Source organism: Manis javanica, chromosome X (genome assembly GCF_040802235.1).
Source record: "Manis javanica isolate MJ-LG chromosome X, MJ_LKY, whole genome shotgun sequence".
Taxonomy (NCBI): domain Eukaryota; kingdom Metazoa; phylum Chordata; class Mammalia; order Pholidota; family Manidae; genus Manis; species Manis javanica.
Window position 1 is genome coordinate 126,243,851 of NC_133174.1, and position 18,594 is coordinate 126,262,444.

The following is an 18,594-nucleotide window of genomic DNA, read 5'->3' on the forward strand; positions in this document are numbered from 1 at the left end:
CGTAAGTATATACTAAATCTGTCAGAGTTGGCAAATAAAAGTTCAGGATATCAAATTACATTTGAATTTCAGGCAAACTTTTGAAAACTCAGTATAAGTATATCCCATGCATTATTTGGGATATGATCTATACCAAAATATTTTTTGTATGGCTGAAATTCAGTTTAACTGGTCATCTTGTATTTTACCTAGCAATCTTAATACATACAAACATACACATACACATGCACAGACACATACATATATGCATTTTAGATAATCATAGAGGCCAGACTAGAGAGGGTGATGTGAGGGGCAAGGAGATGTGTTATCCTGAGGGAGAGATGTCAAGTGCCAAAAATAGGCAATGGTCATGAGGATGGAGAGGAATTCAGGGGATACAACACAGTTAGAAATAGTAATACTTGATGACTAGGTTAATAAAGGGTTAAAGCATAAAGTTATACAGGGTCAAGGGAGAGGATGGAATGAAGGATAATGCCCATTTTTGTGACCTGGGGAACTAAGTGGCCAGGGGTGCTGTTTACTGGTATGGAAACATTGGAAGAGTAGATTTGGGAATTGGAATGAGGAGTCCAATTTTGGATATGCTGAGTTTGAGGTACTATAGGACATCCAAGCTGAGATGTCCAGAAGGCAGCTGTATCCATGGGTCTGGAGCTCAGGAGAAAGGTCAAGATGGAAAAATATGAATGTGGGAGTCATCTGCATTTTGATAAATAAAGTCTTATGAGTAGACAAGGTTGTCCAGGAAAAGGCAATAGAAAGGAAGAGAAGAGGAAAAGAGTGTCAAGGATCAGCAACATTCAAAGGACAGGCAAAGGTGGCAGACCCAGTGAAGGAGACTGAGGGCTGGTCAGAAAGGGTCAATGAATACTGGGAAAGCTGGGAACATGAAAGCCAAGGAAGAAGAGATTTATCAAGGAGGCAACAGTCAAATACTGCAGAGAGGTCAAGATGGATACAGAAAAGTGTTCATGAGATTTGTCAATTAAGAGCTCATTAGTCATTTTACAAGAAAGTTACCTAGCAGGTGCCAAGTGCCAAGTGCAGAGGAGGAAATGTGGTACAGAGAGTGTGGATTGAAGAGGCAGACAGACCAGGGTTTCAAACCCCAGCTTCTTCTTCAACATCTGTGCCTCTGTTCATTTGTAAGATGGGGACAATAGTGAGTACCTCACAGGCTTGTTGTGAGGGTTCCACGAGCTTAGCCATGTAAAACATGTGGTATAGGACCCAGCACCTGGGAGGTGCAATGTTCTATCTCTTGCTTCCAAGTATGAAACACATCTCAAATGGAAAGGCTGCTACCCCCACTGTTGCTGCTACAGTCTGTCTCCCACAAAGCTGAGAGTAGATACACTGGAGTGTACAGGAGAGAAGCCACAGACATACCCTGGGAATGGCCTGACAGCCACCAAGCCCCAGAAAGATAGCCTCTGCCTAACTTAAGCCTTCCAAACATGGTACAAAGGTATCTCATTGGAAGAACTGAAAATGTATCAGAACCCACACTGTATCCACAACCCTAGCTGCAAGGGAGTCTGGGATTGTGCTTTTGTAGCTTTCTCCAGGGGAAACAAAAGAGGGGTAGGAATGGATGCTCAGTAGCAACAGGTAATATCCAGTGTATGTATCTTGAGGTGGAGCAAATATTTTCATCCTGACCATTGATACCAGCATTCCAAACTGTGGTCAAAATACAGGATATCACTGACTAAATCTTACAAAATATAAGGGGGATGGAAATAAGACTGAAGATCAAGGGATAAGGTTGAACAGGCAAATGGATAACTTGTTTTCTAAAACTCGAAGGAAAATGGTAAGAAGAGTTTATAGGTGGAGGCCAGGAGAGGGGTGGAGAAATTAAGGAAGGTTCTGCCTACAGGCATGGATCACCACTATAAAGTGAGCATCCACTGTCATGTGCCCTGAGTGAAAAAGGTCGAAGATGCCGAGGGGGCCTGATGAGAGTGGACACCTAACGAGGGAAACAGGATAGGGAGCTGACTCCACCTGAGAAACCTCGCAGCACATCAGCTCACAAAAGAAACAGTGGACTGATTTTATAAAGCACTGTTATTTTTATTAATTGAAAATGTCCTTTTTAAAAGTCTTCAAAATAAAAACAAGTTAGAAAATTTGAGCGTGTGTAAGAAGGGGCGTAACAGAAGAGGGCCTGAGAGGCCTCTCAGGCAGCAGTTTAGCTACAAGGGAACAGGAACCCATTGTAAACAGCTCAGCTACAGAGACCCTGCTCTCAGACTAACATGGCTTCATTTCCTTTATATTATTGTTTAGTGGGTAACCACGGACACCACTCTGCACAAGCATCATTACCCGAGGGTACCCAGGGCTTCTCGTCAGAAGGGCCAAGTCCCCAAAACACGCATATGTACATGTCACTTTAAAATAAAGACCTTTCAGTATTTGAAGCAATCCTATACCTATCAAGTAAGTATTTTGTAATCACAAAAATGTTTCCTATGGATATAGTTTGCTCATTTATTGCAAGCCATTGACTAACCACAGACAGGGCAGATGTTAACGTCTGGGTTGTTTTTAATTTTGACGTTAAGGATTGCATATCTAAACTGCTGTGCTTAAAAACACAACAACAGCCATTCCCAGAAATCTTTACTCTTCAGCTTCCAAAGCCAGCTGTGTGTGGTTGGCTGATGGTGGATGGCAGGAATAGTCCATTTCCTGTGGATGATGTAATTTCTGCTGTGCAACACGCAGTCAACAGCCCTGTACCGTATAGCTATGGGAACTTGAGACCCCCGTACTAGAAAAAAAAGGGCTTAGCAACCTGGGGGTTTCAAGCTTCAAGTTTGGTTTCTAACCAACATTTGCAAAACCCATATTTGTAGGCATCCATCAAATGTATCTGAAAGACAACGCTGATAAGCCCCTTGGCCCTTTGCCTCTCTCTCCAGTGATCTTCCCCACCCAGCCAAGCTGCACTTGTCTTTGGGACAGAGAGGGTGGGTTGCATGGCTCTGTCCTCACACCTTGGGCTGACTTTCAATTGTGCAGAATTGGGACGTGTGCTGTCCTTTTCTGACCCTCTTCTAAACTTGGTTTATCACAGTTCTAATTTCTGAGACATTTACAAAAGCAATGGTTTGCTTCAATGAGCAACTTGAGTAAACCAGTTCCAAATTATCAGCTTCACTAGTAACTAGCACACAGCTATCAGAGGGGCCCTTTCTTTCCAGATATACAAAGTGGACCAACGGCACATTTCTGCAAATAATGCTTAGAGTCCTACACAAAGAGGCGGATGAACATTTCAGCTTCTCACAGCACATACAGGAGACCAATAAAGTGAATTAAAGCTGTCTACTAGGGCACAGTAACTCCTCAATGCAGATTGTTTTGAAGCATGAGAAGTCACCATTAGAATAGACAATGTAGATAAAGTGACTGCTCACAGTCTGTGTTTTTAAAAAGTAGGAAAAGCACACACATACTACTTTACACAGTGTTTGGTATGCTGGCTAAAAGCACTGGGGAAATATAAAACTTATACAAGAGGCAGAAGGCTAGGGGAAAAACCTGTCATGCGTTGTGAAGAGATGGTCAGCTCTGCTGCTAAAGGGCAGGACTGTCCAGTGCAATTTGCTAATGGATTGGGTGTTGGCACGGATGACCAGAGCTTCTGCCCCACAGAGTTAAAATGTAAACCAACATAAAAGGAATATGGGCACTAATTTTTCTTGGTCTTATAGACAATATAGGGCAATATTTAAAAAAAAAGAAAGCATGCTTGAGGGGGTAGCACATATTGGGCTGGAAAGGGAAGCCGGGTCACTGGGTCTGGTGAAAGACTAAATGTATTAGTCTTTCACCTACTCTAGTCGGAGCTCAATTTGCCTTCAGTAAATTAGGTACTTAGGGACTTCCAAGTACAGGAAAGCATTGGGGGAAAAGTCAAGTTCACATTCACTAAAGCCATGGCCAGCTCCTCTGGGGTAGCAGCCAGCCCAACAGGAGTGACCCAGCGGTAATGGCTGCTAAAGAGGCACTGTGAATGGAAGGCCATCTGAAGACTACTTAAGTCCTTTGCCTATATTAGCTTTCCTTTTCTTGCTGAACTGAAGAGACTCTGGAGAGACTTCTACCACCACCTCTTGCTTTTATCCCTGTTGAAAAAAAACACACAGCCAACCAATAACCAACAGCAAATGCTCAAGCAAACAAATTGAGAGAGAGAGAAAGAGAGAGAGAGACTGACACAGACCAAAAATAAAAACCGAAGAAGGGAGCAAACTGACTCAAATTGTTTGGTTGGACATTTCAAGATGCCCCAAAGGCACGCTCTGCCCAGCTGCACAGTGATGGTTATGGAAGAATGGGGGTCTTGCCACTGGACTCAGCCCGAATACACTCATCAGTTTGCTTCAACAGCCTCCGGACCAGCTTTTCTAGGTCCCTTCTTGATTTCAATTCTTCTTCCAGGCACTGCTTCATTCTTTTATTCTCCTGTGAAGGGAAAAGACTTGCTGATTACCAAACCAAGTGGCCCCTTCCCAGGGCTCCTCCTGCTCATGCCCTTGGCAGCCTTCACCACTGACTACACTTTCCTTCCTCAAACTCCACTGCCTCAGCTTCTAAGACATGGCAGCTTCTGACTGTCCTTCCTCTCTCTGACCAACCCTTCCATTCTTCTTCCTTGAAAGCCAAGTATTCTCCTAGGCTCTGGCCCTGGCCCTCTGGTAGTTCAACACTCCTTTCAGTTAGTAATTTTTCTCTTTCAACTCAAGTATCTCTTACAGGGCCTCCCAAATTGCTCTGGTGCTTGACGCCATCTCATCCACGAGCACTAGGTGCAACAGTCCCCATTGCCAGTTTGGTAGTTCCACCTAGATATGTTACAAGTGCCTCAAACTCATGTGTCCCAAAGTGGACTTACCACCTCCCTGTCACCCCCAGCTTCTCTTCCTCCTGTGATTCCTAATCTCCATGAAGGGCACCAACATACCAAACTAGACACCCAGGTGAGAAGCTTTCTCTTCAATCCCTGGCCTTCTTAACCACAGTATCACGGCAACATTATCCACAAGCTCAAACTCTGTGATGGACCCACCTTCACATTCGTTCTCCTCCTCCAAAGCCCTAATGGCACTGCCTTAGTTCAGAGCTCCTTCATGTGTCACCCTGAGGTTTGTAATAACCTCCTAAGTCATCTTTCAGTCTCTGGTCTCTCTGCCCCTCCGATCCATCCTTTACCCTGTCACCAGGTACAAGTCAGTCGTCAAACATGAGGAAGAGCGTGCATCATGGAGTACCAGATCGCATCTGCAGAGGAGCCCACAAACCGTGGTTTATGCTGCTGTTTACACTCACATGCTCACAAATGACTTATCTTTTAAATTCTGTTTATAAATGTCAGAGAACATGCAACTTGTAACTAAGTTTGGGACCCTACAGTAAGCCACTAAACAGGCGTATAAGCAAGCCTCAGAAATTTAAACCCAAGGCCAGATGGTAAAATCAGCAAAACCCACCTTGATGACACAAGGAAAACAAAACTCCCCACCTCCCCACCTTGTTCGTGGCCCTTTGCTGAGAGTATCTGCCAGCATGTGGTGAGGAAGAGGGAGGGGTCCTGTTACGATCTGAGCAACGACTTGTATATTTCATTACCTGTTTCAGTTCTTTGACCTCATCCTTCAAGGCGTAAACAGTATCAACAAGGCTCCTAGAACATAAAGGTCAGAGATTAATAGCTGGACTGAAGTGTTGTTAGGTAACACTTAACAATAAAAGCAGCTTTAGAGAAATACAGATCCTGAAAAGTAGTGGACTTTCTAGCTGGTCAGGAGAGAGAACTGCTATGACTGGTCCTTGGGCTCCTTGTTTCCTTGGGTTAACAGCCACCACCCACCACACAGCTCGGTCAAACGCTGCCTCCTTTGCTGCTCGCTTCCCAGCTTGGGTCAGTACGAAAACGGAGACTAAGGCTCTTCATAAGGTTTTGGCTTCTCTCTCTGGGGCAGGATTGAACATCGCCTAACATTTAGTAAGAGATGCCACAGGGCCCTGCCTGTCCTACACCGTCTGTGCTATGCCATCGCCCTATTCACCTACCTGACCCTACACGATCCTACATGATTCTGATCCTGCCACTTACCAGTCCTCTAACCTTGAGGAACCAGTTACCTTCTCACCCTCTGTGGGTCTTATTTGCCTCCCATACAAAATGGGGCTACACCACCTTCCCCAAAAACCTCACAAGATTGTTGTGGGGATTAATATGGCTGTAATAGTAATAATTATATAACCACCATCATTTACTGACAGCCAATGGAGTGGCAGCTTTTGGAATTGAAGACAGGCTGTTCTTCTACTGAGTGCAAGTGCTTTCTTTACCTTTCCTTTTGCCACATCACCTCATACACCAGATGGAAAGATACCTTGAGGATGCCAAGTCAATATGTTTCGAAGTCAAAGAATACATGGACTTTGAGATATGTTGTCCTATGCAAACTTAGACCTGACTTCAGAGATGACTCAAGTTCAAACAAATGAATTATTTGGCCAGTTTGAGGTTGTTTTATGAACTGTAAGGTACTTAACCTGATTTCCCCCCATTAGGTCACCCTCGTTATTGTGCAAAGGTAGGCCAGGGACACAATTTCCCTGAACCTCAGTTTCCTCATCTATCAAAGTGGTGAAAGTAATGCTTATCTCACTGCATTGCTAGGGGATTTTAAATGAAGTCAAGTATGTGAAAGCCCAGTGCCCGACTCAACACATGTAGAGGCACCCCTGTGGGCAGGGCCACTAGTGCTGTGGCCTTCCCAAGCGCTGCCTCTCCCCCTCTAGAGTGATATTCTCGCACACCCAGCAGCGCCATTCTGTATGGGGAGCTGGCCCGGGGGAGCCACCACATGGAGTATTCTGCCCCCAATGCCTCTCCTTCTGTCTTCCCTTTGTTGGGGGGCAGCTCTCCCAAGGCTACCAACTGCATGACCAGCAAAGAGGGCCACACTCACAGACGAGAAGTAGCTGCCCTTCAGTGCAGGCTTTGCAAGAGCCACACTGCCCTGCCAGAACCTTCTTTCCACCCTCCCGACCAATGAGAAAAGGGGTAGCCCACTCTGCTTACTTTTCTTCAATGATGGTCTGGCCATTGCTTCTGGTCTCTTCAATGATGAGTTTCTCTTCCTCGGGGAGTAAGACCTGTGGGACCGAATCTTTGCGAGTACCTTCAAACAAGGATTGCCAGGGGGAGGAGAGGGGAGGGTTACTAGTGACAACTAGTTATAGGTGTTAGTTACTTCCTACTATTGTTATCCAGGGGTCTTTGCTGATAGCATGTTGTCGCCCAGCACCCAGAGAGCAGTCACCCAACACTTCCGATTTGAGAAATTCCAAATGGCCAAATGTATACTGATTCAATCAGGGGTGGGGGCATTCTGTATTCAGAAAAATAGTGGCAAAGGGTCACTGTAATACTTGTCTTCAGCCAGGACCCCACCCTTTCCTGTCTGGCCTCCTCCAGAGCCAAGAGCCGGTCAGTGGTCACGTGCCCCTGCACGTCTCCAGGGAAGGCCCACCACACTGTCGGCACTGTGTAACTGTAGTAAAATAGATTGTAACTACATGAGGCGAGGCGAGCATTTAATAATGTAGATAACTGTTGAATCACTATGTTGTGTACCTGAAACCAATATAATATTGTATATCAACTATACTTCAGTAAACAAAAAGATTTTTAAAAATCTCGTAGGGAACAGCACTGCACTGGCACACAATGTGCTTCAAGGGCCTGAGGGCATCCTTCACTCCCCCGTCCTCCGCACAGCCTGCCGGGTAAGGCAGGCTCAGTGAAGAATGTTTTGGTGAAGGGGCTGGGAGACGATCACATCAGCAGCAAACGTGCAGGTGTCCACACCACTCTCAGCTCAGACTGTCTCCATCTCGGTGATGGAAGAGGTGACAGAACACATAAGGGACCTGAGCAAATGGCAGTCCTGCCCCTCCCACCTCCCCCTCACTTCTGGATCCTTCCTCTCAGAGCTTGAGCCCTTCATCTTCAGCCTCCCTGAACCACTCTCTTCTAAGCCCAATTCCTCCCAGTTGTGCACACCCACTGTCTTCACTGGATCACCTCCTGTTTCCCGAGATGGATACATCTCTGCTTCCACAGGGCCTCACACTTCATAGATGCTTAGGAAGTGGAGAGCAGACTGACTGGCTGACCAACTGACTGAATGCAGCAAGAAACGCTCTCAGGATTTCTGGATGGAGAGGCCTAGAGGGTCACCATGCTGTTAAAAGGTCCACAGCATGCCAAGCACTGAGCTAGGCACTTTCCACATGTGAAAGGCAGGCTCAGGGGCAAGGGAGAAAATGGGGCTTGTGAGGCCCAAACGCATGCCGCACCTCCAAGGCACATCTACTATGGATGTGAAGGGTGAGAGGAGCAGCGGGGCAGGAGGTCAGATTTTGTATGAGGGATGCTTCTTCTGGTATCTCCCCATTCCCTTCTCTTTCCTAGTTTTCATGATAAAAGCTATTCTCACTTCCCTTTTCTGGCTCCTTGGAACTTGTTAGCAGAGGTGGGCATGCCCAAAGCCACAGCCAGGTTTTGTCTGTGAAGTGGGAGGTGTGTGTGACAGTCCCGTCTTCAGTCGGATGTGTTAACGTTCACATCTAATTTTCCTCACAACAGCCTTGGAGACACATGACTTTGAAAGCATATGTCAAGGCAGTCCCCCTAAGGAATCCCTTCCCACCTGCAAGAGACTGGTCAGTGCCCATGCAAAATGGAGCATTACAGAGAACTCATTTCTTAGGCAGAAGCCAAAACCTCACACAGGGTACCCTGAATGTCTCTCATAATGGGCGACAAAAGACAAAGCTTTTCAAAAAGCTCAAGGATAAATCAGAAAACATGGCCCTGCTTTCAGTTTGTAGCCTGCAAGTTGTTCAGGGAAATACCTCACCTAATGGTTCCCTAATAAATCATACACATTCCAAACAGTCCCTGCTGAGCAGCTACATTTCAAGATTTTCAGAGCAACTTTGAAACTTGGTTTTTGGTGAAGCACTGTTTGCTTAAATATGCAGCTGATCAAAGATAGTATTCTGACTTCCTTTCCAAATCTGCCTATAAGAAGAGATGAGCATCGGTTCACAGACACAGGAGCTCTCTGGGCTCTTTAATTCCTGACTAGTGTTGATGAAGGTATGTGTGTACTTCAAAGGAGAATGACTTACAAAAATTTTTTTTCATTTCTATCACCTCCAACTTTTTTACTCTTGTATCTCTCTTTCTCTCTGGGTGAAAAGAAACAGTGGGTAAACAAACCGCCTAGTAGCTAAAACCACCTTATCTGGAGGATGCAGTCCTGCCCTGCTCCTCAGCCCCAAGTCACCTGCTTTACACACCCTGCAACCCATCTGGGTTGCTCTTCTCTTTTTCTAAGAAGCAGTGAGCAGTGAAAAGGAAACATTATTCATTAGAGAAAGTGGTTTGGAGGAACCTACTTGAACCATGGCCTTGTTGAAAATTTGCGCTGGTACAATAGGCTTCGATCACTTTAAGAATCTGAGCATCCTCCTCCAGGGCTACAGTACCTGCCAAATTGAATTAATAATGACTTTTCATAGAGCTATATGCCATTTCGTTGCTGACGGCTGGCTTCTCTTACCAGGGATACTTCAGAAAGGCATGAGAAAAAGCTGTCTAACCTGAATGGAGCAAGAGGGACAGCACCGCAAGGAGCTCGGGGGTCAGCATCAGTGATTCAGCACCAAGAGTGGCCTGCCCCAGAGGCGCGCCCAGAGCTCCAGACAGGCGAGTCCTGCCAGTCATCTCTTCGAGGCCATAGCTAGAGCACTGGGCTGGGTGCTAGCCCCCACCAACACACCACATCCTGCCTCTCCTTCACGTGTCAAGGCTCACCTTCTCTAGGAAGCCTTCCCCATTAGCCCCACCCATTTTTCCAACCAGCCAGCAGAGTCACTGATTCTCCCTCCTCCCACTCCAACTCATTCTTGAAATGAATGGATGGCAGAACCGTGTTAACATTAGCTGCCTTGCACACCCAGGTGTGGGCTGGGCATGGGGGGATGCAGAATCGAGAGTCAAGCAAAGATTTATCCAGACTGTATTTTCAACGGATGCACACAGTTCTGTCACCCCTTTGTGATGCATCACTTACTCCTTCATGTTTGTCCCAAGATACCTTGTTCCCAGGCAGAGAGGGAAATATGTGCATATTGGTTGGCTGAGCGACTGTGCAGTGAGTCTCTAAAGCAAACCATGTTTCTACATGTCAGCCGGCTGATTCCTGGGCTAACTGAGAATGGAACTTCTAGGATTCCAGCCTGCAGGTCTATTTGGCATATCTCCGTAGAGGAAAATATCTCAGGCATCAGAAACTAAGAGCAAAAAAATATGTCCATAGTAAATGGGTCCCTTTAGTGGTTCTAAACCAGGTGGGGCAAAATATTCAACACGAAAATCATACAGATGGTGTCTGCCTAAGATAACATGAAGTGCACCAAGGGGCAGCTTATTCAAAAATCTTAGAGGTGACCAAACCTTGCCATGCATTTTTGATTAGGTAACATGTTACACCAAGAACAAATTGTTCTAACCATCTGCTTTCAAAAAATTTTTCTGGGGGGGAACTTGGTGAAGGGGGGAACCTAGTAAACAAACGTTCTTTCTGTAATTGTAGATTAATGATACCAAAATAAAAAAAAATTCTTCTTAGTTCATGCATAACCAACTTTCAAAAAGTACAAAACACATACTTTTCCGAATCACATATTCCTCCTCTGATGGCTTTCTTTCAGTCTTTCTCTTATGAAGAAACTTCTTCATCGTTTTGGGGCTTTTACTAGACTCCTGTAAGGATAGAGGTTTCTTTATGAATTGAAATTCTTCCCCTTACACACACACACGAAAAAAACATGTTAAAAAGAGCAAATGAAATTAAATAGAATGGCTCTCTCTTATTTTGACAGTCTCAGTAGTGCATCAGAATTTAATACTATACATGGTAAAAATGGCTCCAATTAGCTCTAAAAGGTTACATAAAACAGAGTCAATGACATTATCCTCTCAATTGCCATAGGCATGGGAATAAGAATGGAGTGTGCCTCCTGAAGATGTGGCAGATTTCCCAAAAGGCCAAATGCCCTCAGGGCACCATTTACAGAGAAAGTAATGGATGGCAATCCTAGAGAAATAACCATATTCCTAACTTGGTTTATACTCCCCACTGATACAGCTTAAGGGAATTAAATAACAATTGTCACTACTAATGCAGCATGTACTGCCTTTCAAAGACCTTCTAAACTATTTAAATAAACTTTCCATAGCAACAGTCACACAAAGACTATTCATTTCCATTTGACCCACGGGAAAATTAAGGGAGAGAGTTTAAGTAATTGCCCCACAGTCAGAGAGAAGAGCCATAGGAAGGATTCCTGACAAATAATTTGGGGTTAGGGGTAACGTACCTATAGCCATGCTTAAATATACATACAAAAAGCCATTTTAAAAATTACTTTAATTTTAGTAATGAATCAATTGAATTTGCTTTTGCCATATGAATAAATGGCAGGTCTAAAAAAGTGTTATCAGTAATCATATAAACAGAGTGGAGCCTTACACTTAGACCAAAACCCTAGCTATCATCTTTTATTCCAATCTCCCATGAAATATATATATGTGATGCATGGAGAATAATTAATGCCTTAAAAATATATGAAACAAAGATTTTAATTTCCTCCACTTGGACAGAGACAGACATGAAAACCTTACATGTGACAAAACTAACAGGGAAAACAGCATTAAGAAAAATAGGAACACAGGTATTTTTTAAGGCATTATAAGGTGACATTTTCATGTTTTCCACAAGAGCCTGCTTTGCAAAGAAAGTACTTACATGTCAGAATTGCATCTTCATATTTAGCCACCAATTATAACAAGGGACAAAACAAACATAAAGGAGGGCTTCATTCATCAAAGGTTACAGCACAGCATTATGATTTCACTGTAAGCCAAAGATCTTGTTCTACCCTTACCTTTAAGATATAAGACATCCTCTAAAGTGAATATGTAAAGAAAGAGAAGATGAGCGTGAGAGGCCGATGGTTATAATGACCAAATCCACTTATCAATAATTCTAAAACAACATTTGAAATGTTAGTGTTACCATAAATTACACAGAGAGAATATCGTCATGTTTCCCACATTAGTTTCAGATGCAATATCATCATGCAAAAGTCCAAAGAATACAGTTCTGTGCAGAATAACAAATGCTGAAAATAACTGAAATACACACTACACAGTAAGAACATATTAATAACGCTTCTCCCAGCAGAAACAAAGTGATCATGCCTTGGTTTTAATGGATTAGTTCTGAGAAGGATTAAGTCAACTTTACCCTTCAAAGCTCACCTTAATTTGAATTTAGTACCTGACAATTACAAAATATCCATCATTAAAAAGGGGACCTAGATAACTATGAAGTGGCACACCTGGCTCAGGTAATCAAATAAGAAAATGGGATGATTGCAGGTATCATGGGTCAATTTCCAGAGTAAACCTGTGGGACCATTTCCAGAACAAATTCGGAATAAACGTACAAAATAAAGATTCAGCTCAAGGATTATTTCTCCTATCATGTCAGGTTGAAAGGATCAAAAAATCCTCCAGTGGCCAAATATTGTTCTATTTTTACTGCACTAAGAATTGGAGGCAACAATTAATCAAAACAGTGTGGTGTTTTAAATGAAAACAAACTCTAAACTGAGGTAAGGCTGTGTCACTCATCAAAACACACGTTTGATATACAAATATAGGCTGCCTTTGCACCATGATTCTAAGATGCATCTCGCAACTGTCACAAACTGAAATCTTCACTCAGTAAGACCTATTTAAAGAACTGTTACTAATGAATGAGGATCTTTTCTGAAAGCTGAAACGATGAGAAACAGGTTAGGGGCAAAAACAAAACAAAACAAAACACTGTTTGGATGGAAAAGGTAACACTCCACAGTGTTACAGAAGCTAGTGACGGCCATTTCCTGACTGCAACTTGGAGAGGAAAAAAACCTTGAATTGCCCACACACTACCCAAATAGCAACTGTCCTCTAAGGTTGTCGTTTAGAATCCTCTTTTTAAAAGACATTCCTTTTATTAAATTCTTTTCCCTTTCCAGCTGCAGCAAATAAATAGTTGAGACTTTCAGAGTTTAGACTCATGGCTTGGCCCGGTAAGACTTTACTGATTCGATTTAATAGACCAGAAATATGCAAAATGTAGAACTGGGTGTGCTTGGTTGGAAATTCAACTCTAATGAAGTGGCCGTTGTCTGAGATGTGTGCACATCAATACCACTAAATAGAATCATCATATTGCTATGAAGGTAAACCAGAGGCCCTTCAGGAGAAGCCCGAGGAAACTCAAGCAGTGCACATGAACCCCGTCGACAGTCAATAAATATTTGTAGATGGGCAATGGGGAAATGGAAGATTAGGAAATACAAAAAATCACTGACTCTAGCAACTCAAGACTGACTGGCATGTATCATCTATCATAAATTCTAGCACATTCCCACAGAACTATTTGTAATAAGCTACAAAATAAGCTTGTCAGTAGCATTATATACCGTATGTAGCAAAATTACCTCTTTATAACCTAGAGCTGCTGATGGTCTAAGTGGAGGTGCAGGACGTAGACAACTTAAACTCCACGGTTTTACAATCTGAGGAGGCTCCAAGGGTCCTCGGGGCTGTCCAGTAGAGCTAAAAGACTGGGAAAATGTCTGATGAGATGTTGGCAGTCTGCCATCTGAACCCGACCTTGTGCCACACAGTGAGGCAACAACGGCTTCGTTGGCTCAGCAAAGCCAGCCATAGAAAGAGAAAGATGGGCAGACAAAAGCCTCCAGTTTGAGAACTGGCACTTTCCAGTCAAGATTTCCAGTCTCTAAGAAACAGCACAAAACTGACTCAATATCCCATGATCCTGTCCCTCTTCTAGAATTCCATTTAAGTCAGATTTGTTTTCCTCTATAAGGGAGTAAAGTGGAGCACCAGTCAACATTTAATGAGCTCAGTCACGTGTTTGGCACTCTGCTAGGAGCTTAAATAGGTGATTTCATCAGAACAACCTAAGACAAACCTTAGCAAAGCGAACTAGATAGCAATTGGCAAAGTCAAGATTTGATCCCAGATGTCATGCCAAAGCCCTGGTTCTTCCCACCACAACACATAATGCTCAAAACTGGAATTTTGGCATCACAGGTTTGAATGTTAAGAGACAACAGGGCATATCTTCGCTCTCACTCAGCAAGTACAGTAAAATCTCATCAATCCAAATTCTATGAATTCCAAATTTGGGATAACTTGGTAGAAGGCAACTAAAAGTTTATCCTTGAAAGTTACTGGGTGAATGTGATAGCACAAGTGAGATTACATGGAGATGTTTAAGTACTTAGGAAGGCAAACTGTTTTGATTTAGCACGTTATTAACATGAGAATAATGGCTGCTAATTAAAGTAAATTGCATTTTGCATTAGAGCAGGACTTCCGGTTAGAAAAACTTTGCTAGCAAATAATCCTGTCAAACAAAGCCATACACCTCTAGGTAAAACTTTTTAAAATTTGGATGGGCCTCCCTTCCCAACAAGAAATCAGAATTAGTGAGGTCTAACTGTACTTCAAAACCTACAAATACAGACTACCCAAAGACTAAGGGCATGCTCACTACTTCTTATAAGTCCTCTGCAGGCAGGATGTGATGCAACTCGGTGACCCCCGGAAAGAACAAACGGACTCCTTACGGAATGAGCACTGCAGGAGGACGATGATGTTTTGGACAATGAACTGGAAGACGCAGGCCCTCTGATCAGCCTGGACAGCTGCTCCAGCCATTCCTGGAAGTCCTGGCTGGTGGTGCAGTGGACCACGACTCTCTCTGCTACGTTACCTGCGTCGCCCAATTATGAGCGTTTGGAAACAAAAGGCAAGGCGAACCTTGAGCTTGCCTCATTCATAAACACACTTCAGGTAACTAGGACTTGGGTCTCTATTTTCAGTTTTCATACCTATGGGATGACCCTGTTGAAACTTCCGTCAGGAACAGCTAAACTGTGATAATGAGGTTATGAAATACATATTCATATCTGACTTATAAAGCTGTCCTTGATTTCTACTACTGACAGAATTTTAGGAGTTGTATAAAACTTGACTCTAAAGCAACTCAAAATGGAAATATTTAAGCAGAGTCCCCCTAGTTCCAAGACTAAAACGTGTGTATTGTATTGCTTCACCCAAATTCAAAGTAGAAACGAGATCCGACTGCGACTGGTTACAGTCTTCAGGCCAACACCAAATCTTGGACTCCCTATTAGGAAGGAAGGGGCTAAGGCCTGGAGGCATTGTTCCATATCTGTGCAAGAAGTGCAACCGTTAAAGTGTAGATCACACAGGCCTGGCCAAAGTCAACAGGTCAAAATGTCAGGGAGCATTACCAAGGCCTGGCATTTTGCTCAATTTGTGAAGAAAGTTTTATGGTTCTTCAGCAGTTTTTAGAAACCCTACCAAATCTTGCTAATTCACAGACTGATGATAAAATTGATGATAAAAGTCCACATCTTTGGCTACTCTCACTGAAAACTGGATGACAGAAGGGAGAGAAAATTGCCTTTACATCAGCCCATTCTGTTATTTCTTGGCTCTCCCAAGAAGCTCTTATGCAAGAGAAGATGGAAACTAATGACAAAGCTGAGGCTTTCGAATGAGCAGGAGACTTCTCTGTTCTATTGCTGCCCCTTAATTATCCCAGGAAATGGAATATATGTTGCCATGACCATGTAAAACTTTCTTATGGACTCTATAACAGAAAATAATAGCACTTACCTATTTAAACCCCACTTCATTCCAAAAAGGATTTGAAGTAGCTACATCAAAAAGAGAAAATGACCTACCTGTGATTTCAAATGTGTAGTCATTCCCTTCAATTTCATCTAATCTCATCACTGCCATTCCTGATATCGGTATTTTCCCCTACCAGAAAAAGAACATTCCCATTAATTCTGTGGTTATGCGTGTCTCTGTGTGTTTCTATTACATTTTCTGACCCTCTCCGGAATCACTGCTGACTTATGGCTGGACATATTTCTCTGGTCTGTCCATAGATAATATGTGTCTCTGTTTTAAATTTTAATCAGACAAGAAAGCAATGTAGGGAAAATGTGGGTTGTGTTTTACTAACACACCCTAAACCATATGGTCAGGATTTACAGACAGTTTACTTTTCTAACACATTTTCAAGAGACTCAGTAAACAAAGTAAAGACTCGAGTTTTATGAAAATTAGTAATTGCTAGGCCAAGATATAATAGGGAGCAGTAACATAATAGCCCATATTTGGGGAGCAGTCTGGAGGAAGTTTCATTAAGGATTTGCATCTCAGGAACCCAAATCACGGGATGAAACTGTAATAAGACAGTCATTGGAGAAGGCCCCAGCTGTATATTTTCTCAGCAACAATGACATGAAATGGGCCTATAAAATGCTGGGACTGGTTTATCAAGTTGCAGACTTAGAATTCTATTTACACGTTCATGACCTAGCTCATAACCAGAGCAGTGGCTATTCAGGGTAAACTCATTATCGTAATACAAAGGTTTTGATCTAAGGAACATCTGCTCTTATAAGCTGTTTAATTACGAGGAAGGGTCAGAACGTTCTGCCTTTTCTGGCTGGAGCTTTTAACGCCGTAGTGGAAACACTGCATCTGGATGGAAACCTATTTTCATTAGAGGTCCCGCAATTTGTTTTATACAACATCGACTAACCTGATAGATAAAGCCACTCATCCGAGGACTTGCAGATAACATTATCAAGACATTGGAAAACAACATGAAGTACCGCTCCTCTTTTTCCTGAAGTGGAATGAAAAATGTTAAATAGAGAAGAGAAGTTGGACATGTTGTTGGCTAAAAATTTCTGGAACCGCTGTTTTGTAACACAAATCTTAAATAAGGCGATGAAACATATGCAGTGATTTAAAAAAAAAAAAGATACCCAAGTTAAAAGCACAAACTTACTTGAGTTTTACTTTGAAATAGACGTAAACAGTTTATCTCTCTCCTTCCTATACAGAATAACAGCTAAAGACAAACGACCATGCTTGCTGTCCCAGGAGTAAGCCTGAGACGTCATAGCATTGACGCTGTCCCACCCGAGCTGCAGCCCGAGCATATGGTGAGGCTCTAGGTTTTGCACAGTGAAAAGGATTGTACTTGGAGAAGTGGCAAAACGAAGGCGTTTTCAGGTGCTGGGAAAGTGATTATGCTCTAACATGTATGTTAAATTCCTATTCAGAAAATTACGTTTTAATCAGTAAGAACACAATAATTATTGTACCTATGTAACACAAAGAAGTGCATACCTTTGCACAAATTTTTACAAATAAAAATTACAAGGAAAGTTTACACATCAGGCTTCTCTACACACCCTAGATGGACACACAATTAATAGATACAGAAAGTGACATTCGGCTTCTGTGTCCAACTGCCTTAGCTACAATCAGCCTCCATCTCCTCCTTCCTCCTACTTGGGAAGAGCAAGCATTCAAGGCTAACTCTTCTAACAAGTGCTCTGTATCTCTCACATGTTTTTCTTATTTTGTTTTCTTCTACAGACACCTCATCTCCTCCACCCTCTTCTAGCAGCCTCTGCTGTTCAACTGGCGTTTTCTCTTTTGCCTTCCCCTAACAGGCCTTCACTTGCCCTGTTTCTTGACATTTTATTGCCAAATTACTTCATGCCTTCATTTTCTCCCCATTGATCCCTCCTTGACTGCAAACCCCCGCCCTCTCCAAGTCATCAATAACTGCCTTCGGGCAAAATCCAATGGCTTCGTCATGGTCTCTGTACTCCTTGACCTCTGAACCGTCTGCTGCACTCAGCAGGCTGACTGCTTTCAAATGCTCCTCCAGGAATTTCCATGGCCCCACTCTCCCCCAGTGCTCCTCTGTCTTCCTCTTTGTCTTCTCTTTCTGGCACTGATTCCTCCTCCCTTCACTCAAGAGGCTTATCCCAAAGGTGCAAAAGGCTAATAGTCACACTTGCTGTATTAACCTTCCCCAGGGGTCTGCATTTTCAGTGAGATTATTTATTAACTCAAAGTAATGCATTTCTGACAGAGACCTGCCAGGGAGTACAGGCTGTTTCTACCACCTGATAAATCACACCAGGAGACACGATCAACCTTCCTCCCTTCCCCTGCCCCCTTCCTAAAAGACATAATCCATCTTCAGCTCTCTGTGCTTCTCTCTGGTTCTTTATTTCCTAGGAAGACACATCTGTTGTCAGGGACATCTAAATCTCGGCCTCTAACCCTGATCCCCCAACCACAGTTCTATACTGATTTACCTGCTGCCTACAAGATACCTCCACTTGGATACCTACAGTCACTTGAAAGGTAACAGGTCTAAAATTACATCTGTCATCTCCTCTAGCCTGTGGGTCACCACTTCCTGTGGCTCTCCCTTCTAATGTGGCTCAGATTTGTCCTTTAACTTTCATTTTCTTGGGCTTACCATT

At 43.2% G+C, this 18,594-nt stretch overlaps 1 protein-coding gene across 7 annotated transcripts in view; it reads right to left on the reverse strand.

The window, feature by feature from the left end:
• Nucleotides 1-2,061: 2,061 nt before the first annotated feature.
• Nucleotides 2,062-18,594, reverse strand: part of ARHGEF6 (Rac/Cdc42 guanine nucleotide exchange factor 6) — a 94,084-nt gene continuing 77,551 nt past the window's right edge. For 2 of the 7 annotated variants that reach the window (XM_017681043.3, XM_073228088.1), the window contains 10 exons: nt 16,842-16,928; nt 15,970-16,048; nt 14,824-14,969; nt 13,666-13,791; nt 12,058-12,078; nt 10,780-10,873; nt 9,505-9,594; nt 7,118-7,217; nt 5,653-5,707; nt 2,062-4,488 (listed from right to left, as the gene is read on the reverse strand). In XM_017681043.3, the coding sequence (XP_017536532.1) occupies nt 4,348-4,488; nt 5,653-5,707; nt 7,118-7,217; nt 9,505-9,594; nt 10,780-10,873; nt 12,058-12,078; nt 13,666-13,791; nt 14,824-14,969; nt 15,970-16,048; nt 16,842-16,928 (939 nt within the window). In that variant the 3' untranslated portion in view covers nt 2,062-4,347. The remainder of the gene's footprint in view (nt 4,489-5,652; nt 5,708-7,117; nt 7,218-9,504; nt 9,595-10,779; nt 10,874-12,057; nt 12,079-13,665; nt 13,792-14,823; nt 14,970-15,969; nt 16,049-16,841; nt 16,929-18,594) is intronic. The other 5 variants (XM_073228084.1, XM_073228085.1, XM_073228083.1 and 2 more) reach the window with 5 other exon arrangements.